The sequence below is a fragment of the Acanthopagrus latus genome, chromosome 4 (assembly GCF_904848185.1).
Source record: "Acanthopagrus latus isolate v.2019 chromosome 4, fAcaLat1.1, whole genome shotgun sequence".
In the NCBI taxonomy this organism is placed as follows: Eukaryota; Metazoa; Chordata; class Actinopteri; order Spariformes; family Sparidae; genus Acanthopagrus; species Acanthopagrus latus.
Window position 1 is genome coordinate 18,701,161 of NC_051042.1, and position 23,509 is coordinate 18,724,669.

The window sequence follows — 23,509 nt, forward strand, 5'->3', positions numbered from 1 at the left end:
CCAGTAGAGACACAGCCTACCTTCCAAAATAAACAAACAAAAAACACCAAGCAATGAGTTTTGAAGGATGTAACCCACATTGTTAAGTTTTTCTATATATCCAATCATGCTCATTTGCTTTCTTGCATTAACTCAAACTATTTCTTTGTGCCCAAGTATGAAGCTTTTCTCAATGATTATCTGCATTCCATTTATGTTCTGAATCAATAATGATATTGTGAAGTGTTATTGAAATCTATAGAAGCATACTGACATAGTTTCTATTGGGTACAGTCATTAAGTACAACAGAAATCAAAGTTTGCATGAAGAATTAAAAAAATGAAGCATTTTTTCTAAATTAGAGAGAAAAAAAAAATGTACAGAAACCATGTGGCCAATGAAAATGTTATTTTGCCGTTTTTCAGCACCAGTGACTTTGAAAAGGGTCAATAAATACATTTTATTTACCTCTGAGGTCTGATCATTTGACTTCAGCAGTTTAATCTCATTCTCAACACGATGTAGCCAGCCATCATTGTCCAGGAACCGTGTTTCTGCCTCCTTCAAACGTTTGCAAATGTGTTGCTGCTGAGTGCGCAAGCTTGCAATCTTCCGTTCATGCTTACAAGTGGCCTATTGAAATTGACAACAACAACAACAACAACAACAACATGCCAGTTAAGGGACATCATGAATCATCAGTTGTTTGTGCTAATATTAGTATCATATAATATCAACTTTGTATGTGGCTTTATCTTAGCTCTTAAGATGGAGAATATTTATTAATTAAAGTTTTAAAATGCAGGCAGAAGCTTCAGTACCACTCTCATAAAAACTGTTCCCATTGTTTAGTTTGTTTTGGATGACAGGGGACCATTCTGCCAAGTTTGGTAGTATACATTCTTGAGAATTTAACCTTTCATACTTAAAGTGGCATTTACAGCTGGGCCTAATGCTGGGACGCAAATGGCAGAGAAGAGCCAGGAACTGGGGAGCAGTGACTCTGTCCTGTAGTGGCGTAAATGAGAGCTAAGACAACTATAGAGAACTGAGAAGTGAAATGATGACTCAGCAGCTGTTTTTCTGCAGGGATGATGGAATCTGTGGATAGCAGCGTAAGCACCAGCTACCTTCTCAGTCTTTTCTTTGGCACAGAAGTATTGGACCTGCAGGTTGTCCTCCTCGCTGTAGCGCTGGCGCAGCTCATTCTCCTTCAGTTGTCTCTCCAGATCCAGCTGCTCTCCCCTGATTTGGGCCCGGCCCGAGAAGATTTGCTGCAGAGCTTCTGACACCCTAGAGGGAGAGAGAAGAGTAATGTTCACATGTTGTAAACTTTGCTTTGAAAGGGCTGCATGAGGAAATCTGAACTTGGCATACATGAATTAACATCAAACTTTATTTATAATTAATTTGCATCTTAAATTAGACAAATATGTCTGGTCTAATCTGATCAGTTACAATAGCTTGTAATATATTGGGTCTTGAAGCCGTAATGCTAAGTTTTTTACAGCTTCTGTCAGAGAGGCCTTCATTCAACATAGCCATTTTTAATGTTGTAGTATTTTTGTATTATACTAAAAGTTGGTGTTTGTTTTCTTTTGTCCTCTCTGACTGACATAAATTAACATGTAAGGAGCAAGTTTATATTAACTGTTGTGCCCAGACGTCTGACAAACCTTTTGTTAATGCATTTAACACATCCCAAAATGCCTTTGAATTGTTTTGCTTTAAAAAGACACTTAAACCAGAATTGTACAGCTGTTAATGATAATGTATACCAATTAAGTGAATCAAATATTTGATTAACAATTAATTGTGGATGTGTTAAGCCCTGAGCCAATGATTAAGTCATGTGTTAACCTTTAAATATAATCTAAAACTTGCCAATGCTGTTCAGACTGAGTCAGGAAGATATTCTTAGCAATATGATGTATATATGTATTCCTGGCATGGAGTTGATGTGATATCCAGTTTGGATGCAAGTGGCTGTCTAGTTGAGTTAAAGCAGGAGAGACAGGAGATGCATGCAGGTAAATAAGACTGGAGAGCTGTCGCTGAAATGTGACTGCACTCTTCAATGCAACTCCAGTGACGTAGGAGACGTCGTGGCCTTGCTAGACTGCTGAATTTTTAATAGTGTGAGAATCGTGCAGCCTCTATTCAGAGCCTCTCACTGTGCGAGTTGTGAATTCTGATGCCAGTGAATGAAATGTGTGGGAGTGAGACTCATTCAGCTTTTCCATGTCCCCCGCCCCCAACCCAAATACCCCGACAGATGCCACTGTGTGCCTTAAAGACGACTAGATAGGATGAGGCTGATCTGATTCATGTAAAGGAAAGAAATGAGTGTATATCATTTAAATTAAAATGAAGGCATGACACATCTGTGCTTATAAACATGAAAACTCCACATTTCAACAAAATAAGATTATAGCAAGTCTTTTAGACACTGCCATTATACACAAAGCTACCTAGTGTACATTTGTGGCCAACGGAAAAAGAATATGCAGCATTTCCAATGCCAGTGGTTTTCAGTCTTGATCCCTGGGTCTCAAAGCACATCTGGTTTTTAATCCAAGATATAAAAAGTCCCTAATTGGGCAGCGAGATTAAAAACTGTCTGCACTCAACCCTACGTAATGTTTAATTTAATGCACCATCCTGTTTTAATTAAAGACAAATCAAATGTATGTGTACACATGACAGTAATTTACACAATCACTAAAAGGAGCTACACAGAATAAAGCTTTCTTTACCCTGAATTTGCCTTAAAGTTTAATTAATTACTGACACACTGTTTATCAATATTTTAGTACCTGTCTGCTCCCTGCAGGTTCACTAACAACAGTACAGGTCAGGAGTGAATGTGTAGTCAAAACAGGTCTAGGAGTATAAAAAGATTGGTGTGCTACAGTGCTGAAATTCTTACATTGGTTCTGCTACAGACCTGATAATCCAAACATGCAAGCTATTATTTAAAAATTAAAAATGTATTTTCTCATTTTGAAGGTAATCTCACAAAGTATTAAAGTTTCTTCATGTGATGCATTTCTTTTACATCAAGTCCTTTTCCAGTGGGCATAACATGGTTAACAAAAACTAATTTACTGTCAACTGGAAAGTGAGACAAGGATGCTGAAAAAATAAATAAATAAATAAATATATATTTTTTAATAGGACGTTTTTGTTTTGTTCAGCGTGAGGTCACTGCTGAAGATTCACAGATTTTCCAGGAAGTAACAGTTTTCCAGGCAGCGCAAGAGCCCATTTCATGGCAGTGACACAAGTTGTGTAAAAGGTAAGAAAAAAAAAAGAAAAAAGAAACTGTAATCTAGGTGTAATGTAAGCAGATTCACATGAGGTACTGGAACAGATCAAAGCTTTCATTAGCAATTTAGCAACACTGGATCATCAGCGCTGACGCTTTGTTTCGAGTACACTCTGGGTAGGTTGGCTGTCAAGAATACCACTAATGCTTTGAGTTGTGTGTCTGTCTGTATGGCAGCACAAACAAATAACCAGCAGCTATCATGTTCATCTAATGATATCCACTCTGACACTCTTTGCCTCTGTTTCAGCAACATGTTGCCACTGTTGTCAAACATTATCTCCTCAGGGAAAAAAATATATACAGCATATTGGCCATGGAAAGTCACTTTGAAAAGAAGGATAAGCTAAAAGAGAAGTTAGCCAGGGTAGCCAAGCTAACTTTAGCTTTGACAACCTACTGCTGAACAACTACTTCCACTTTCTTCACTACTGGCTTGGAGATGCAGTCCAAGTGCGGAAAGTCCACCCATGCCATTCTAGTGTGCTCCTCACTCAGAGCCTCTCTGTCCGGTACATGTCAGACAACCTCACCGTGAAGATTCTTGTAGTTCATGTAATTTTGCACTTAATTTTCTTAATAATTAACTGGTTAGTTAATGGATGTTGCTCCACCTAATGTGAAAATAACATAAAGTGACATGCCTATTCACTAGCACTGGATGGTCTCCACCTCTTCAGCAACAGATTTCTGGAAAACTGCAGCTAAAGAAAGTGAAATATCTTCGGCTCTTGTTCATGTGTGAGATGAGGATAGAGATTGATTAATGGACTAGTACTTCAAAGAAGGTATCCCAGGTGTTGCAATGAGCACTGACTACTGCAAGAATGAGATCACGGATACAAATTGCCAACATTAGTTATCTTAATGCTTGGGTTCTACAGGGACAGGGTGAGGGGTTCAGACATCTACAAGGAGTGTGACATAAAGCTGTTGTTCTTTTACACTGAAAGAAGCTAATTGAGGTGGTCGGGGTATCTGACTAGGATGTGGCATGAACGGGGAGTGAACTGGAAGGATTATATAGCCTGCTTGGCCTTGGAATGCCTCAGGAAGAGTTGGAAAAAGTCAGCAGGGAGAGGATTTCCTGCTTGTCCAAACTGAAGACTACTATGCTAGGTCAAGCACGCTAGCACAAAATGGTGCAGTAATTCAACAATAGGTCACTAACAAAGTATTACACAAAACGACATAATTGTTCACTTAATGTGATGGTAGTTCTACTGACCCCACTGAGAATCAACACCACAGGCGCCACTCGGCACATTCTTCAACCACTTTGCCTGATTACACCTTACACTTCATTATAAATTATGATGGATATAAAGCAATCAGAGGCATTTGTCAAACCACAGATCCCATGAATGTAACACAACTGTACAATATGTTGACAAATGCAGGCTAAGTGAAATCAGTGCCTGTATTGCAATTACAATGTTTGGAACAACACAGTGTGTCTCACGTGACACTCAGAATCATACTCATGTAAATGCTTACCTTTTGAACTCTGCTTGTTTCTCGGAGGAGATCATGTTAGAAGCGCCAGGCACCATGTTCTTCTCCTCATATTCTTTTAGTTTCTTCTTCAACTGCATAATCTATAAAATCCAACAGAAAATGTACATAACTGTTCAAAATGAACCCCTGATCATGGTGACCAGGCTGATCAGGTTTTGTGAATTTTTCTCTTTTTAAATCAAGTACAGTGTTTTTGGCTGTTTCATATTACCTCTTGCCGTTGTTTCTCACATATGACTGCGTATTGGCCAATGTGACTGTCTAGGCTTACAACATTACTCTTCAGCTGGTAGGTAAGCATAGAGAAAAAAAAGACAATTAGAAAGAAATCCATACAGTTACAGTCTAAGGATTATATTAGAATTAAAAGTTCTAAAAAAAATGTGAATAAATACTGACCGAAGACTTGATTTCCTTGGCCCTGTTGGCATACTTAAGTGTGTTGTGGGTGTCATCATATGACTTGGATGAGGGGCTAACATTGGCAATCATAACTGTCCTGCAATTGCCTCCCAGGGAATCTTTAAGTAGTCGTGTCAGCTTGCTGTCCCTGTATGGTATATGAGCCTTCTTACTCTGAAACAAAAGAGGAAATTTAACATTATACCAACAAATCTGACCACCCAGGATGTTTGGTATCCTTAAAGTGTATACAAAGCAAGTCATAAATGTGAAAACTGGTAGGGTCCCGACAGGGTTATTGAGAAATTACATCTAATGAAAGTTTGAAAGGTACAAGGATGGAATCCACTCCTTCTGTCAAACATGACACAAAAATCAAAAATCAAAAAGTGTGCTATTGCTATATTATGCAAGAGAATAAATGTGAGGTGCTGCCCTGATATGCATTTTCCATCTGGACAAACTCTGATCACTCTTTGGTGGGGAACAATAATCTTCAAAGGGAACACAGTTCAGTAAGGAGCGTTCAATTTAGGGTTAAAAAGAGGAGCAACCAGCCACAACACTGCAGTATTTCTGCAGCTGCTCTGTGAACACAGCTCCATCACTAATAATGGCATTAGATAAATTACAGCTGCTAAGGTGAGTCACAATCTCTTGGGAATTTGGATTGTAGAAAGTCACACTAAAGTAAAGTAAGAAAAGGTGGGTAAAATGATCTCTTTTGGGGTTTTCCAGCTGTGCTTGCAGTTCTCCGTGGAAATAAGTAAGTCTACATCTGGATTTAAAGACCTTTGCTATAGTTCATGTCAGGTCCAGGGAGAGAAAATCAAATCTTTTTAAGAGCAGATTTTTTTTAAGCTTGCCGTCCACTGTCACATCTCAAAACAGGTAAGTTTGTTGGATCTGTTCTTGTTAAAAATCTGTCAGATGGCAAAAAAAAACGTTAATTACTCTCTCATTTTTTATGTTGCTTAGGCCTATGTCACAGGTTTTGTTTGTCTGATTGGTTGTGGTTCCATACAATAGCATTCAGAGGCATTTTAGTCTGCACCCTTTGATAACACATCAGACATCAAGAATGAACAGAGGTTCCATAATAATTTCATTACTATTAATCTCAGGAAAAAATTGCAGGGGCTAACTCACAGTACTATGGAGACAGAAGGGGCTAATAACTGACTATGCTGAGCATGTGGAGCTCTGTTCTATGGATTGCTTTCATTATTTTTATTAATATAGCTGATCACATGATACAACATACAATATCCAATGAATTGACAAGTTTTTTGTTTCTGTTATCAGAGAACAGCTTGAGCATAAAACAGGGATTTAAACACTGAAATGCAAATTGTAAACAATAACCCCAGTGGAGCATCGAGTATAAATTAAGCTATCAGAGAGCACTGCTGCAAGGAGCATGACCATGTCAGAAAATACTGACAACCACACTTCAACATTTTTTTATTTTTAAAAAAAGCTTAGTTTTCTCTGTCTACAAACTGCATCAATAAGCAAAATTGGCACTTTCAATGCATCAACTTTGGACAACATTTCCAAAAATCCCCGTTTTGGTGGTGGGAAACACTCGGTTCTTCCCTCTGTTATGGTCGTCCAAAGGGATGTGTCGTAATATGCATCTACATCGCCTGAGGCAAACAACTTGCACAAAAACCTCTGTGCCACATAGCATGGAGATGACATACTGAACAGCCCAAACAGAAGTGGCAGACATTCTTCCCTCTCAAACGAATCGCACATCAGCCCAGACACAAGTGGGGACATTCTTCCTCTAAATAATGGTCACAACATGAATTCCACGTCTGCCAACAGTATCACTGGAGCACCAATAACCATGGGGATCGGGTGGGGATTAGCTGTGGGCGTTGTACATTGAGGACACTAAAACAATGAGTCTATGGCTGCAACACTAAAGAATGATGGGTACAATACTAACTTGACAGTGTCCATTAAAGAATGAAGTTTAAACAAAAAAAAAAGTAACCTGTTGAAGAAGGATCACATTTCAGCATGGTTGTGGTACATTTGCACAGCACTTCCTAAAGGCATGTGGTTTGCTAGAGCCTTGTTCCTTGAGGCTGGTGTGTAAAATGAGAAGACTGCTTGACAGGTTAATGTATGCAACTGGAATGAAATAATACCCAAATACTCAGTTGACTCTCCACTTCCCAGTCTCTCTCTTCCATATGGAGGCTAGTGCTACTTCATATACATATAACCGCACAAATTTCCATGCGCATCAATGACTTGCTGATGCTTACTACAAGACATTTAATTTGCTAGCAGCTCTTGGTGTGTGTAAAACTCCGACACTTTATGAAAATACACTTCATCTGGACACATCACTATGCAATTCTTTTTCAAAGTTTTTTGACTGTGATAATGACAATGACATTGTACACTAAAATAATCATTCTTTGTCAGACTGTCTTTAAGCATTTGTAGTGGATGATCCAGTTAATCAGTATTGGCATATATGTATGCTGCCCATTGTTTGATGATACACAGACAATAATGCAGAAAAACGATGTTCAGGATAATTTATACTTATCAATTTCCAGCATGTTTACTATGTCAGTGCACTTGTGTCACTTTCAACAATAAAATTTATTGTTTAAACTGTTAAATATCCTGCCTTGTGGCATATCCTCAAGGTTCAGGGTTAATTTATCACCATTTTGAAACACCAGGAGGGAGAAGAAGAAGAACTGAGTTTTGAGGGTTTTTTGATACACCCCAGAGACAACAACAACAACAACAACAACAACAACATTTTTAAAGAAGCGAGATGATATATTAATATCAGAAATGTTTAAGTTTGTAATAGTATTGGCCCCAAAAATAGGGATGAACATTTATCTGGTTTTAATTTTAAATTTTCAATCTTCCTTGACTTTGCGTTATTTACAAATCACTGTTTTATCATTGCAAAAGTTTATGAATAAAACATAATTCTAACTTTTATTAAGCTGTGAATCAGCTTCATCTGTTACCAGGCTAACCAAACTCTTTGTACAGTTTGTGGTGTGACAGATGCTGCTATGAGCAGCTGTCTTCACTAACCAGGAGGTGTCTTTCTTCTGTGCATTCAAAATTCAGAGTGTCACAACACCAAGCACACAACACAGTTTGAATGTTAACTCTTTTGGTGAGCAGATCACTAAGTTCAACTTCCAGCTGTCACTGAGACATCTGACAGTTTGCTCATAGCAATAGAAAATGTGAAACACTGTTAAATATTTAAGGGGAGACCACACACCCAAGTTTTTTTTTCTTTTCCAAGATTTCTTTATTATTCAAAAACAGTCTAAATGTTTAAAGGTTTCCCAGGGTCTAAGAAACTTCAAGGTTTTCTTAGAACAAGTGGGGACCCTGGTAATGGGGCACAATGATCGAAGAAATTGTGAGCATTGTTTAAACCTGTTATTAGAGGAGTATTTAGTGACTCTAATGCCAAAATTACTTGGCTATAAACACATTTATTTGAGTATGACTTTATATTACTCCAGTTAATTTCATCCTGGGTCCTATATGGCTGATTTAATTTCCCTTATTTTGCATTGGGGGCAAGTGTGCCAGCATGTTTAAGCAATGGACCAGAAATCTGCTCTATATTGAACACTGCTAAGTTTCTCTTAAAAGTCTTCTTTATCTGCTTTGACTGTGATTTAGCTAATTACAATGACAAGTTCTTGTTAATGTGGCCATTACATTACTTCTGCAATAATACAGAACATGCAAGGTAAAAGAAGCTCACCTTTGGGTCAGCAAGAGCGTTGATAACATTTCCCAGGGCAAGGAGTGAACGATTGATGTTAGCACCTTCCCGCAAACGTGCCCCTTTGGCGTTGGTGGCGCTGGCTCTTTCTGAGCCTGCCAGATCAATAAGGCTCATTTTGGCAATGCAGACATTAGGATTCAGACTGGCAGTTTTGTCCTGTTGTCTCAAATATATCTGGAGAAAAGGATAGAAAAAGTAAATTCAAGGCTATCAATAAGTAAATGTAATCTCTTATAAACTGAAGATATTTCTGAAAGCCTATTTGAGTTTGAGGAGTGGGAGCAGTTTACTTTTAAGCTTGTACATTTCAGTTTCTGTTGTTTTTTTTTTTTTTAGACCAGATGGAAATACCTGAAATACAGCATGGGACCGGGAAGAGGTGGCATTCATATCGGTGGGGTGCTGTGTCCTGTTGCGATTGCCAGAATCCAAAGCCTCTAGGATGTGCTCTGCAGATTTAGGCTATATAGGAAAAAAAAGAGATGGTGTGTGACCTAGTAAAAGGCCTGATTTGGAACCCCCACAGTGGGATTTACACAGCACAGCAACAGAACAGTAAGGGGGGGGGGGGTCAACATTAAATAATTCGAGTACTTTATCTAATCCAGTAATGACAATATTTGGACAGGTTTTGAATTTAATCATGTTCTTAATTATGCAGGAAATACCCAACATACTGTCTCACAGACTACACTTACTCTATGTAACTGACATCACAGTAAAAAAGTCTCAATTCTGTTCTTCCAGAGGACCTTCATTTATTGAGAGACGAAGCCACTAGAGAAAACAGTTCACCTGAACATTTGTATACACTTCACATAGTTGGGGGGCTGCTTCTCATCCACACTATTTTTTGATAATGTCTTAACACAGCAACTGTATTTCTAATTACCAGAGCTTGCAGGGAGCCTGTTTCTTGCAGAACATCTAAAGACTTGGAAAATATGCTTTCCTAATTTAAAACATCACATTATGAACTGCAACAGCAACTTAGAGACATCTAAATTATATCGAGTATTAATAAATAGACTTTGAAATGACATTCAGATTTACCTTTCATGTGCTTTATGGTGTTATGTGTGTACGGTACATGTTGGTGCTAACCTGATGCAGTGAGAGTCCTTGAACAACTACTCCTTTGGAACTGTCCTCTCTGACTGCGAGAGGGCCCACATTGGCCAGCAAGTCTCTGATCTGTTCATTGTAAACCTGCAAAAACAAAAACGAACATAAACTCGTTAAGACTCTTACGGGTATAAGAGTTCATACTAAAATGTTGAAAGTGCGATTACAAAAGGAAATAGAAAAACATGAGGAAAAATATACCCTTTTAACTTGGACAGTAATGCAGTGTGTAACTGTTGCAAAGCCTTTAGACACAAGCATGGTTTAATTATCAATGAATATTACCATTGAAACCCTGCCTGAAATTTTGCCCTATAATACAGAGATCAAAAAGAACAAGACAAAAGTAAAAACAATAGAAAATTCACATATTCACCTCAAGATATGAGAAAGCTACAGCAAACTCTTTCTCTTCCTTGGCATCATCCATGCGTTTGAACAGTTCTTTCATGGTGCGGTACATGACCCCAGGGTCATCTTGTGAGCCTAACATGGTGTGTGTCTTGCCTGCTCCAGTAGCACCGTATGCAAACACTGAAATTGAATTGCAATTAAAGACAAATCACTACAGAGTAAGACATGTAAATATAACAGTGCTTCACAACACAACAGCAATATCATTGACTCATTTGGGTAGAGCATAACTACAAATTGCAATGTGAAAAACTTGGACTGTGAATATACTGTATTTCAAAATGTGGCTGAGAGAATAGCCATGCTTAGAGTGAAATTCCTTTGTCAAGTTAGCAAGGTAGCACAAGTAGTGTGTGGCGACTGCATTGCTGAGCTGCCTCATCCTTTTCATGGAGTTTGCCTTTGACAATTGGGGGTGTGATGTAGAGAAAGAAAAAGAAAGTGCAGAGGAAGAAAATGCTGGTATATCAATATAACCATCCACAGGTTGTTTTCAAGGCTGTTTTATTCCACCATGTTCCACCATGCACATGAACTGGTCACGCAGCCAGTGTGTCCAGCCTGTAACTAATAAAAGTGAGATGTTCTAATCAGCATAGAATTTAAAGTGGCCCTAAAGTAGCTTTAATCCAACACCTCTGAAAAAAATGCAATTTTAACGTTACATAGTACCATTCAATAAAGACAAGCTTGGTGGTAAACATTAGTATTCTGCGTCAAGTATACATTCAGTAGCTAGCTACTCTGGTACACCTACGAAGGCCTGCAATAAATTTCATTTTAATGAGGGTGTAATTTTTTTTTTTTTAATGTAAACTGTCTGCTCATTCTGGAGACTGCAGTTCATGGTGTTGATTGTGTAGCAAGCCACTAAAAGGTGTTTTTTTTATGTCATGTCCACCCGATATGCACAAATGATGGCTCTCTGATAATACCATACAGTTCAACAGCACCACAAACTACATTCTCCAAAATCACCATACAGTTAAATGTTTCAGGTGTATTGAGATTCATATCTGATCCGAGTATCTTAAATTGACCACTGATGACTCTCTATAGTCAAATCTGTTTTTGCTCCTATGTGTGGCAGGTGCACTAGCTTTCAAAATATCCCAATTGTGCTGATTTAAAACACTGGAACTGCAAAGTGTTGTGAGCTTGTGACCAGCAAGTGAACCCTGGAGCAGACAAAGTAAATTAACAGCAGCCAGCAGTTTCAATTAATGATACAGCAGCATGAGTCAGCGGGCCATGCTGAGGGGGAAAAAAAAAATTAAAAACACAGCTCTGAAGTGGTGCTCGTGTGGCACTGCGTTTGAACTTAAGTATTTGGTCATGCTGGAGTTAGAGAGGGGCAATCAAAAATCCATATTTACTGCAACGACAGATTAGGTCACTTTACTGTGGAGACTGCAAGGGGGCATGGTGGGAATTGTGTTACCTTGTGATAAGTTTTGCATTATCTTAGAAGAAGTTTCCGTTTGATCCATAGAGGAAGGCTGAGCTGTGTTATGATGCGGTATTATGTATTGGGCCTCACCCAGTGCTAACAACAGCTGGAGTCATCAGCTGTGGCACATATGAGAGATAACTAGCTGCACGACAAAACTAGTTCACCTAGCTCTCTACACTGTTGTAGTATAACTGGCTGCTTCTGTATATTGTAGCTGTGTTATGACTGCATCAATGGTAAGGCAATATATTGTTACTATATCATTATCACGATATGAGACTTTATATGGTCTTTAGAATTTAGATGTTGTATACAAGATGGGTGTCATCTTTTTTTTGTCTGGTTGTAGTGGCCACATTACAGTACAGTGATGTCATTATCTCGACTGTTCTACTTGTCATAATACTTGCCTTTACCAACTTAGACATTAATGATGATTTTCTCAAAAATCTCATTGTGATATTTGATTCTGCTGCCCAGTTCTAGCATTTATAAGTGCTTCTGAGGAGATGTTTTAGGTATTGTGATATATATATAGCTTAAATTATTTCAACAATATAAATAACACAATATTAAAGTTCAAATTGCCCAGTCTTAATCCATGGAATGACATGTTTCTAAGAGCACATGCAGAGGTTGTTTATATGCAGTGAACTGACACAGTTTAACTGGCTACAGTTAGCTTTAACCACCAGTCAGGCAGAGCTGCTACAGTTGTAAAAAAAATTAGGTTAAATGTTGTAATAGGGCACGTGTGTATTTATTTGTTACCTGTGCAGTTAAATCCATTCATCACACCGTCCAACACTCCTTTAGTGGTGTTCTCAAAGATGTCCACTTGAGTAGAGCTCTCGCAGAAAACTTGGTCAAAAACAAACTTAAGGTCTTTGTTAGGCCTCTTGTTGACATCTCTGTTTCTGTTTCGAACTCTTTGTGACCCAAAACACGACATGTCCTGTTCCTTGGGGTCGAATATAAGCATGTGGTTATCAACAACCTGGACCACATTTCGACAGTTTTCACGTTTCTCGTTGTCACTGGTTGGCCTCACCCGAACGACCACCTTTACATGGCTGCACACATCATTCACCATTGTGGTCCCACTGCAGTGACTTAAGTTTTGCTGCAAAAACCAAGAGGGAAAAAAAAACAGGTCAGCAAAGTGTTCCATACTGGAAAGTGCAATCATCAGTATAATTCTTGATGATATGTACATTAAATCACACCAATAACAGGAGGAAACAGGGAAAATAAATAAATAAATAAAAAAAAATGGGCAGACAATAAGAAGTGATGCAATTTTGCTTTGTGTAAAATTGAGGATAGAGTCGTATGCTCTACAGATCTGAAGCAATTTCAGTTTAGTTATATACTAAATAAAATTGACCTGACTGGCCTAAGTAACCAACTGATTCCTTCAGCATTCCCATAAATGATGATTTTAATCAACAATCTCATTGTGTTAATATTTTTTGAAAGTACCAACAGTCATCCCAACAATTTTGTTGCAATATAGCTATCAATCAATACTTGATCAGACATATTGTGACATTTGATTCTGAATTCTGTAAGCATGTATAAGTGTTTTTGAGAAAATTTCAAAATATCAACATAAATATTGTATATCACCATATAGCCTAAAAACATTGTAATATAATTTTAAAGCCATACCGCCCAGCTAATCTAATATCTAAAATGTTTTGTCCATTCTCATTCATATAAATAGGGTTGGCGTAAAAAGCGTTGGTTTTCGTCAGGTGGACATTATAAACTGGCAACTACGTGTACACAAGATCGGGTGTTACCTGGGTGTGCAATGTGCATGTGTTATGAATCTACATGCACACTGTCATGCCTACCATTGCAGAGAACAACATTGATTCCCATGCTCTATTGTTACACATTAAAAAGCGAATACAATGCAGTTACATTATAGGAACTGGGTCGTAATTCCTATTGTTAAAATCCAAGTTAACGGCCTGTAGTCCGTTGCCACAATGAGGCTGTATAAAAGCATGATGTATCCAGATCTTGTCCAACTATTAATGCATAGTAACTCATCTCAAGCCACTGCATAAAACACGCGACAGTGTCTTTAATGTTATCTTACTGTCGTTTTACACGAGAGCATAGATATTTGAATTGCAGCACGCAATGTAATATGACGTTTGTTAAAGGCGTGACTGCAACGTTAACTTTGCACAGTTGGCTAAGCTAGCTAGCTAGCTCTCGAACAACTTCCAACGACAAACACGTTAGCATTTGTTCTTCTCTTCACGTAGAATGTACTTGTTTGAGCTCATGTCTTACCTTTTTGTCGGAAACGGCTATCTTTCACCTCATCACCGCGGAAACGTTTTCTGAAGTGACACAAGGAGTTCGTGGCAGAAAAGATAAATTCCCCAGCGACACTCAGGTGGCCATAGCTAGCACGACAAGCGCCAATATTTTCAAAAACAAGCCCTCTTCCTCCGTCGCAGCAGATTGGACGCGAGTTGTTGGTCGTTGGGCTGAACGGAGTGACGTAACGGACATGCCGGTGCTGGAGGCGGGGCTACTCGCTGCTACTACGGTAAGCTTAACACTACAGTTAACTTCCTGGGCTGTAGACAAGGTTGTCCTTAACGCTTCACCTTGCCTGCACATGTGGTAAATACATGTGAGTGTACTGTTGCTGTCCTGTATTTGTTGGCAATGTGTGTATTATCATGCAGTGTTTTGCCTATCTCTGCGCGTGGCCACCCAACATGGTGGCATAGCAACAATATCAGTCGCATCGCCCTGTCTTCAGCTGATCCAACACCGACAACTACCACATACACGTGATACAGAACAAGGACTGTGTGCTAAACCTTTCATAAGACCTGTTACAGTCTCCATTATGTACTATATTTACGCTAAACTCATCCATTACAAGTGTGTATATGCATGAGCATGTGTTAAACACAGTATAGCATGTTTTCTCCACGTTAGCAAGGTAGTTAGCGTTTGTGTTGTAGGTTGCTTAAAATAACAACCATCTTAAGGTTACCCATGTTTGGTTAAATCAAATCCACTTTGCTGATAGCTAAAACAACAGTGCTGTAAAGGTACAGGGCTGTGACCTTCACCCACTCCTAAAGCTTAAAGGGCAACCACTATGTTTTACACAAATAGTATACAGGTCAGAGGAGTACTGCTGCATATGTGTAAGTATGTTGAATAAATCTTTTCGTAGCTTCGGAAAAAAGCTGAGTGCAATCTGATGAACTGCTTCTGGTGATGTCACTAGTGGTGAAGTGGCTTTGTGGGTAATGTAGGCATCAGATTTTGAAAAGTAGTCAACAGGTGTAGCACAAGAGTGTTACATTAAAATGTGGACACAACCATGGAGACTGAGCCCCGTCCATTAATATGAAAGCTGCCAGTGGTGTATGAAGCCAAAATGGCTTGACTTCCGGGTGCTAAAAATACCAAGAAGTTGTGGGGCCCATAGAGCGTGCACACCAGAAACTTCTGGAGACCGAACCACCTAACTTTCAGTATAGCGCCGGCTAACTTGAATGGGGATAAAATCATTTATTTGTGCAGCTCTCCTAGACTTTCCAAATTGTATTGGACTGAATGGCTCAAATTCTGACAGTGAACCGAGTCATTTTCCAGGGGTTCAAAAAACTGATCCGCTGTTGTAGAGACGCTTCTCTCACAATGTTAGCTCACGGTGAAAAGCCTGTTGAGGCCCAATGCATCCTGTGACGCAATTACACAGTTTGGCTTCAAAGCCTGGCACTCTTCCTGGGGACTTGGTTTAGCATTGTGCTCCTATAGTGCTGTACCACTGTTTGAGTTATTGGCAGTTTGAATATAAAGAATCAAAACTGGTATTGCAGAACCAGAGATATCACCTTTTATCAACATTTGGCACAAAATGATTAATAAGTGATAATAAATGTACAGTTTGCTCTTAACATACCATCATTCATTTGGCTCTGATCGCTCAAGGATAACTTACTTTACTGGATGAATGTAATGTAATATATCTATGAATAGTAATGTTATTATAGTGTGTATGAGTAGTTGACTTAGATTCCTGCAAGAGACAGCAGATATAGTCCACAATCTGACAGCAGTCATGGCTTGTCACTCAAATACTTTGTTTTTGCTTTGCGTTCAGCAATACCATGCACATGCTTGTTGAGATTTTTCATCTTCTTCACATATTTTTATTGTATTGAAATCATTCATCACTAATGGAGCTCTAATTTTCTATACATCTTGTTGCCAGGAAACGCCTGAATACCTTTAAACCATCTGGCTTACTTTGGTGCCTGCTGCGGGCATTGTTCACGTAGACTGCCAAAATGCTGAAGCAAGCAGCCAGATATGTACTTATTCTCCTTGGTGGTGTTGCAGTGTATCAGCCACACTTGTGTGCTGCTGGAAGGTGTTATCAGCTGTTTTGCTTGGACCCCCATAGTTGGTGAGCTGCTCATGTCACTGAAAAAAGGAAAAGAAAAATCTTTTCTTGAAATATCAAAAGTACATGTAGTTCAAAAGTACGAAATTACAACTTATGACGTACAAGTCTGCATCATAAGGTTTTGCCCATACGTGCTTATATTTTAGGCCTAATGTTGTTTTAAATTAAGTACTTGCACTCTACATAGTAGTTACATATCATTACTGTAGGTAACTACTTGATATATATGGACTAGATAGAGAACTTTCAGATGATAGCATAGTAACTACAACAACAGTCACCTGTCACTTTAAGTCCATAACTCCATTACCATGTAACTTAAACCTTCAACATATTCACTAGTATTGCAAAACCTGTTCCACCTTATTGGTTTAAACACTTTATGATTCTGCTTATATGACCACATAACTTATTTACGCTCTTCTTTTCTCCGTAGATCATCATAAGAACCATGATTTTCCACATGTCTGTGCGCTGCAACCCAATATTACGGAAAACAAATCTGGCTGTGTGGAGGGCATGGAGGTCATGGAAGTTAAGCCAGCACCCTTGTACAGTTCATTCATCTTCTGGTCCTGGACCCCTGGACAAATCTGAAGAGCAGTCTTCTGTGTCAACGGAAAAGCCTCCTCACACTCCTGTCATGCTCAAAGAGGTGCTTCATTACTTAGACGTCCAACCAGGTCAGGTAGGTTTGTATGTATGCATGTTATTTTCGCAGGCTAGTGTAATGCGTCAAAGATTGATTTAGTGCCATGAGAAAGTATCTAAACAAAAGCCTTTAGTCTTTAGTCAACAACTGGTATATTTCCTCGTTAAAGGGCTCCTTGAATGTGTTCAGCCTGTTGGCAAATCTGATGTAAGCCTAATTTGAATTCCTAGGACTGACTGCCCTCACTGATATTAGCAAGTGATTAGGTTGTATTTGTATTTTCAGGCATTGTTATCCGATCTGCCTTGGTTGCTGTGGTAATGGCATAGGCATGCAAACTCAGACTGTTCCTCTGATGTGTGTCAGAACACTTGAAACACCTGTCAGTAACGACAGTCTCATAAACTACAACAGAGCTGAATCAACATCTCCCTGATAGCATCAATAACCATATATATTATAAATGTCACAAAGATAAGATTTACTGCAGGACTGTAAAAAAATACGTTGGTTGGTTTTGAATTAGATAAAAAACATCACACAAATCACGACACCTCAGTAATATCTCTTTGCAAACTGAAGCCAACTGTTATAAATGACCTCTTTGATAACATTTGTTGTCTTCACAGAGATTTTGTTTTCTTGATTTTTAAAAAAAGGCAGTTCACACACTATTTTAATGACTTGTTGTTGTAAAAGCACACATGACTTAGACAGGGTGCCAGCAGCTTGGCTTTCACTTAATGTATGTACTACCAGGACAGATGGGCATGAGTCAAAAGCCTTCTGGTGTGGCAGGCAAGCATAGGAGGGGAAGTGATGCCCCCCCATATAATGCATGGTCAAGGCAGGTGGGGGCCATGGGTCAACAACTTAGTCAGGAATTGCGCCACTGTAAGGCTGTTGGCAGGACACAGGGTGCTGCGTCGCTCCTGCCTGAACTTTAGCACCTCTAAACTCCTCCGCTGCCCGCCCATTTGCCAACTGTCCCAAGACAGCTTGCCAATCAGATGCTATTAAAGAACAGTTTGATAGATTTTGTTTTTTTGTACAGTACAGGCTGTAGACCTCACTTAGTGTGACATTCTCTTATTAAATATTGAATGGTAACATTCAGAAGTCAAGATTTAAATGTTGCTTCAGTGTTAGTTGATTTATTTATGTGATGACACATATGTGATGTTGCAGTTTCACTGGTTCTATAACCACAGCAAACTGATGAGGGTGCTGACACATATAACACGTTCACATAGCTGAATTATAACACTGTAGACACGGCCACATGCTCTGTCAGTCTCAGTCAGGCAATCACAAATTTGATTTCTGACATGACTCTCTGACAGAGCTGCCCTTTAAGCAGTCACATTTGTGGTGGTTAAGTGATGGTGTCATTGACAGACCAATTGCTGTGAGGAAAAAAAAAACCTACCCTAATATCAGACAAATGTTAACTGAAAACACTGAGGGCAGTGGGATTAATGATTTCAATGGCTATTGTAAAATAATCACCAATATGTAATTGCTCTTGTCAGCTGAAGCGGCGTGTGTATGAATGGAGTACTTAGGCGATGATGGGTGTCAGAGCGAATACTGCAGTTAAACCAAAGTGTGTAAATGGAGCCTTGCAGTGCCCTGCTGCCTCCCACACAGGACGTCTGGCTGTAAATGTGTATGCAGGTAGCTAATTTGCAATGATAGCCTAAACTATATTTTCTCAGTCTTACAAATAGCCATCAAGCTTGTTGGATCTGGATGGATGGTGTGTCATATTCCTCTGCTGAAACATATATTCACTTAACAAAGAGGCATGTAGCTCAACGATAATTGACATCAAGGTCTCATGCAACGACTTTAACAGCACTTTTCCTCACTAGTTTGATGTGTGTCTGTATGAAGCAGCACACTGGAACAGGACTTAAAACATAAAATGGGAAGTGATTTTCGGCCACACTAGCTACACGGTTCTAGAACAACTAGACTTTTGAATATGTTCTGATGAGTTGTACACTAATTGTTTCCAATTCGGAAAAATACACGTTAACTGGAGGTACTCAAGGTAAGGGTACATGTTGCTGTAACTTCCAGGAAAGAGTGAGGAGGGAAGTCCACAAATGTGAACGTGAATAAAACTAAAACATTACCTCATCCGAGTCACTTCAGAAATATTACCATCTGCATTGGTAGTTGTTTAATGGAGTATTTACCACCACCAGAGTCAGTTTGACCACAGGGTAATTTGTGTTTACTTTAGTTGTAGGTGTGTTTATATGCCACAAACAATCAGATTACTTTACAACAGCCGAAAGCAAGGACATGCAGAGGGTGTGTTTGAGTTTGCATTCAGGACTGTCACTAAACTCAGCACTCACCTGAGATTCCGGTTCTCTTTCTTCTTGTACCCCACTCTCTGTATCATTACATTCATAAAGTGAAGTACATTTCCCCTCTAGCACAAAACATACAAACCTGACAATGGAGCCCTCCTCTGTCTCGCTGCTGCAGTCAGGTTGATAAATGTGAGTGAAGAAAATTCCACTCTTTGTCAGCTCTCCTCTGTCGGTAAGCATCTCTGAATCAGAGCACAGATCCAGGTTTATTCCCACAGAGTGTCTGGCTCGGCACCGAACTCTCCTCAAGAACTGGCCAGCTGTGATCAGCTGAGCAGTGGCCATGTCCCTGACTCTGCTTAGCCCTCCCCACACAATAATCAGCAATCATTTTTGGATTTGTTTGATAGAGAGACTCCATAGAGCCAGAACTTTGTACATATTGTGTGTTAAAGTAATGGTTCCATTCCCATCCGCTGCACTTTGTGTACTTTGCTAACACGCTAAGATAATGTGCATGGTATATGACATACATGCTACACATCAGTATGTTTGTATTGCACATGTTAGCATGCTGACGTCAGCTTTAGGCTCAAAGCACTGCTTTGCTATATACAACCTCACAGAGCTGCTATAGATTGGATTGGTGTAAGTAGTTGGGACTAGTACTGGAAATGGAGAGAAAATCGAGTACTTTCTCCACTTGCAGGAAAAGTGGAGAAAGACAAAGTGGATGAATATGGTTTAGCCCAGTTTTTTTATACGTTGTTCTCAGTCATGTAAAGCAACAACACGAAATCCATGTTTTAAAAATTCTTTGTTGTAATGGTGTCATGTACCCGCCTCTTCAACTCTTCAACTCAGTAGTACTCTTGGTTAAGTATAAGAATTTTGCTGAAATGGGTGAAGCATGAGGAGTCCTCCACTGGCGCAAGCTGCTTGCGTAGGGGACCTCCTCCAGAATAGATTAATGAGCCATCAGCTGAGAGTCCAGGGGAAAAACCCTGTGCTGCTGTAGAAGGAGAAACGCGCTGCCTACTCTTACATTTCAGTCTCAACACGCTCCCCCTTGTGGATTTAATGAGGCCATAAGTGTTAAACCTACTTTTTTTTGGATCAGCATCAGTCTTCCAACAATCAACACATTTTTTGAGCAGGATTAGGCAAAGGATTGTTATTGGTTGGTTATACCTTTACTTTTTTTTTTTATCTTATTGTCTCTGACAATACCTTAAGGCATTTCCTTGTAATCTGCTGATGTGACAGCAGATTAATTATTTCTCACCCTAACATGTTAGTTATGTTGAATGACTGATGTAGTTTTAGGATTATCAAGCAAAGTTAAACGATTATATTCTTTGGCATACATTTAATTATGTTGCAGGAAGGCTGGATAATTCTTATTTAGTTGCTTTATGTTATTAAACTTTAATTAGTATTGTATATTGTAATTAGGGTCAACTATGTATATAACATGACCTCATAAATGCGGGCACCTCTTTATTAACCAAATATCAAGGCAACTACAATAACAACAAAGAAACTCATTAAAGCAAACTGTTCATAGACAAACTCAGCACTTGAATTTTAAAGTCTGGGGTCATTGTGAAAGAAACAGACGCATTAATGGTAGCGAGTGTAGAGAGCAGGTGGTCGCTGATGTGGAGCCTGCACACCATAAATAGCACAAACCAGGCTAGACTCATGATGACAGTGGAAATCTAGCACAAAAATAAAGCCAAACACGCAAACCACAAATCACAGGTGTCATAACTTGTTAAGGCCCTGAACCACAGCAGACACTGTCGAGTGCTGCATTTTTCACTTCCCCTGTTATTTGGGTTATTTGGGTTATTTGGCTGGCTGTAATTCGGACACATGAAGAGGCACTCTGTTCTATGGATAGATGACCACAAAACACTCTGCCAGCTGCTGCATCTCGGTGTTTTGTTTTTTTCTTGCATTTTTATATGCAAGATTGAAGGCAGGAAGAAAAAACAGTGTACAGTTGTGTGACATGAAAAAGTAGTCAAGTCCTTTGTCTATAGCCTATTGTATCTGTCATTTCCACATTTTTACATTAAATGTGGTTTTGTGGAATTTATGGCTTATGGAGGTTGTCAGGGAGGAAAAATGCATCAATGTTTAATATTTTTCTTTTCTTTTTTTTCTTCTGGTTTTTTTTCTTTTTCTTTTTTTTTTTTTTTTACCAGGTACTGAGTGTACCAGCTTGTAAAGAGGGACATCGATAGGGCTAATATGATCTTGTCTCTTTAAATTAGTTTAAAGTCCCACAGCTGAATTTTGGGCCATCTGAGGTGAGAAATGACTCTCTCAGTCTGCAGTACAGGGTGTACTTTGCACTTTTGTGCAAGGCTATTTAGAAACTTAATATACAATCTATAAAGCCTCTGTTGTAAACCTGACAGGCAGCATTTGCAGGAAATTTATATTTGTGTGATATATCTTTGTTTGCACATGGACTGTAGCATTTGAAATATACATTATTTCAGGTAAAATGTCACTTTCTGTGAGTTTTATCTGTGCTACCTAACTTATATCACCAGCATCAGCCAGGTGAAGTGCTGTTGTGAATACAAGCAAAGGGGTAATATGATCTTGTCTCTGCAAATTAGTTAAAAGCCTTCCAAGTGCTGTTTAGGCCATGCAGCTGAAGTCAAGAAATGTCTTTAGAAGTAAAGACGAATTCCAGGGGAGCTTCAGCAGTTGTTTGCGAGTCTTTGCTTTTTGTAAAGGACTTTTTTACACTGTTAGGATGGGCACTATAATTTTTTTCCATTATTATTTTAAAAACATTCTTTATGAAGGAATTTGACAGTTTCTCTGTCAGTGTCTCCTAAGACAGACAATTCCTGGTTTCAGTTTGTAAATAAGCGTTTGCATTTTGTGAAGATCTCAAGAGTTTAGCGCAATCTTTTATTTTCAATATCAGTCTCAACTGAACCCAGTTGTGTATTTGTAGAATTTTTAACTGTTGAAGTTGTAGAAAAATGCCATTTTAGTTAAATGAATCTCACAACACATGTTGACATTTGTAGTCATCCGTTATAAAGTGCAACAGCCCAGAAACCCATCTATCTTATAGTACTCAGAATAAAACAGTCTTTATCAATTGGAACAAGCAGCATATTGTGTTCTCCGTATGAAATTTGCCACCACGTCTGGGTCTGTCATGTTTTCTCTTTTCTCTTTTTTTTTCTTTACACTCCTTTTTTGGGAGCACTGAGTAGTGAAAGAGGAGGCTGGTAAATAATTGATCCTTGTAATTAAACACTCCAGCCAGGGATGCTGGGGCTGATTGACGGCCAGATATTAGGCCCTTGTCTCGTAAGGTTGCAAGTTTAGTCTGAGGTTATCAGTGGCCAGAAGAGTCTTTCTCCCTCCCTGCCTCATTACTTTCATGAGTAGAACATTTCATAGTGGAGTGGTGGGTGGGGGTGTGGTGTGAAGACAGTCTGGGACTTCATTAGCCAAATGGGGTGCCTCAGTCTCCAGAGCAGCAAAGCGTTCAGGCTTGTTGCGCAGACAACCCGTTTGTGGGTGCTTCACCACCCTGTCCTGTTCCAGTTGTTTTAGCTCTTTCGTCTTAACACATTCTTCAGCTTCTGGTTCACTCAAACAACAGCAGCTCAAACAAATAAAACAAGCCTCCTAGCACCTACCTGTGCAGATGGTGTCTATCATAGCTAAGCTCAAGTAAACCTCCCTCCTACCCTCCAAACTGTATTATTTGTCCACCTTTGCTGTTTTGTTACATTGCTTACAAAGCTGTATATCTTACAGCTTACAGTACAGATTGTCCAATAAAGCTTAAATGCTCCCCTAAAAGTAAATAGTTCTCCAAATGTTTCACTTTATTAATGTGTGATTCAATTTGCTATAACAACATTGACTGTGTGTGTGTGTGTGTGTGTGTGTGTGTGTGAGAAAGAGAGAGAGAGAAAGAGAGAGAGGAATCTTTTTACAACTGATGAATGCTCACAACATCAAATAATAGTGCATGGCACAGGGGTAAACTGTAGCAGAGT

At 39.1% G+C, this 23,509-nt stretch overlaps 2 protein-coding genes across 11 annotated transcripts in view; one reads left to right on the plus strand and one right to left on the minus strand.

The window, feature by feature from the left end:
• Nucleotides 1-14,489, minus strand: part of kif18a (kinesin family member 18A) — a 28,560-nt gene extending 14,071 nt beyond the window's left edge. For all 5 annotated transcript variants that reach the window (XM_037095199.1, XM_037095197.1, XM_037095202.1 and 2 more), the window contains exons 1-11: nucleotides 14,333-14,489; nucleotides 12,794-13,145; nucleotides 10,532-10,689; nucleotides 10,135-10,239; nucleotides 9,382-9,492; nucleotides 9,007-9,204; nucleotides 5,226-5,402; nucleotides 5,038-5,112; nucleotides 4,806-4,906; nucleotides 1,111-1,273; nucleotides 449-613 (exon numbers count right to left, since the gene is read on the minus strand). In XM_037095199.1, the coding sequence (XP_036951094.1) occupies nucleotides 449-613; nucleotides 1,111-1,273; nucleotides 4,806-4,906; nucleotides 5,038-5,112; nucleotides 5,226-5,402; nucleotides 9,007-9,204; nucleotides 9,382-9,492; nucleotides 10,135-10,239; nucleotides 10,532-10,689; nucleotides 12,794-13,115 (1,575 nt within the window). In that variant the 5' untranslated portion in view covers nucleotides 13,116-13,145; nucleotides 14,333-14,489. The remainder of the gene's footprint in view (nucleotides 1-448; nucleotides 614-1,110; nucleotides 1,274-4,805; nucleotides 4,907-5,037; nucleotides 5,113-5,225; nucleotides 5,403-9,006; nucleotides 9,205-9,381; nucleotides 9,493-10,134; nucleotides 10,240-10,531; nucleotides 10,690-12,793; nucleotides 13,146-14,332) is intronic.
• mettl15 (methyltransferase like 15) overlaps nucleotides 14,461-23,509 on the plus strand; it is a 46,523-nt gene continuing 37,474 nt past the window's right edge. The window contains exons 1-3 of one of the 6 annotated variants that reach the window (XM_037095205.1): nucleotides 14,463-14,594; nucleotides 16,287-16,481; nucleotides 16,918-17,169. In XM_037095205.1, the coding sequence (XP_036951100.1) occupies nucleotides 16,933-17,169 (237 nt within the window). In that variant the 5' untranslated portion in view covers nucleotides 14,463-14,594; nucleotides 16,287-16,481; nucleotides 16,918-16,932. Of the gene's footprint in view, nucleotides 14,682-16,286; nucleotides 16,482-16,917; nucleotides 17,170-23,509 lie in introns of all 6 variants that reach the window. The other 5 variants (XM_037095204.1, XM_037095206.1, XM_037095203.1 and 2 more) reach the window with 5 other exon arrangements.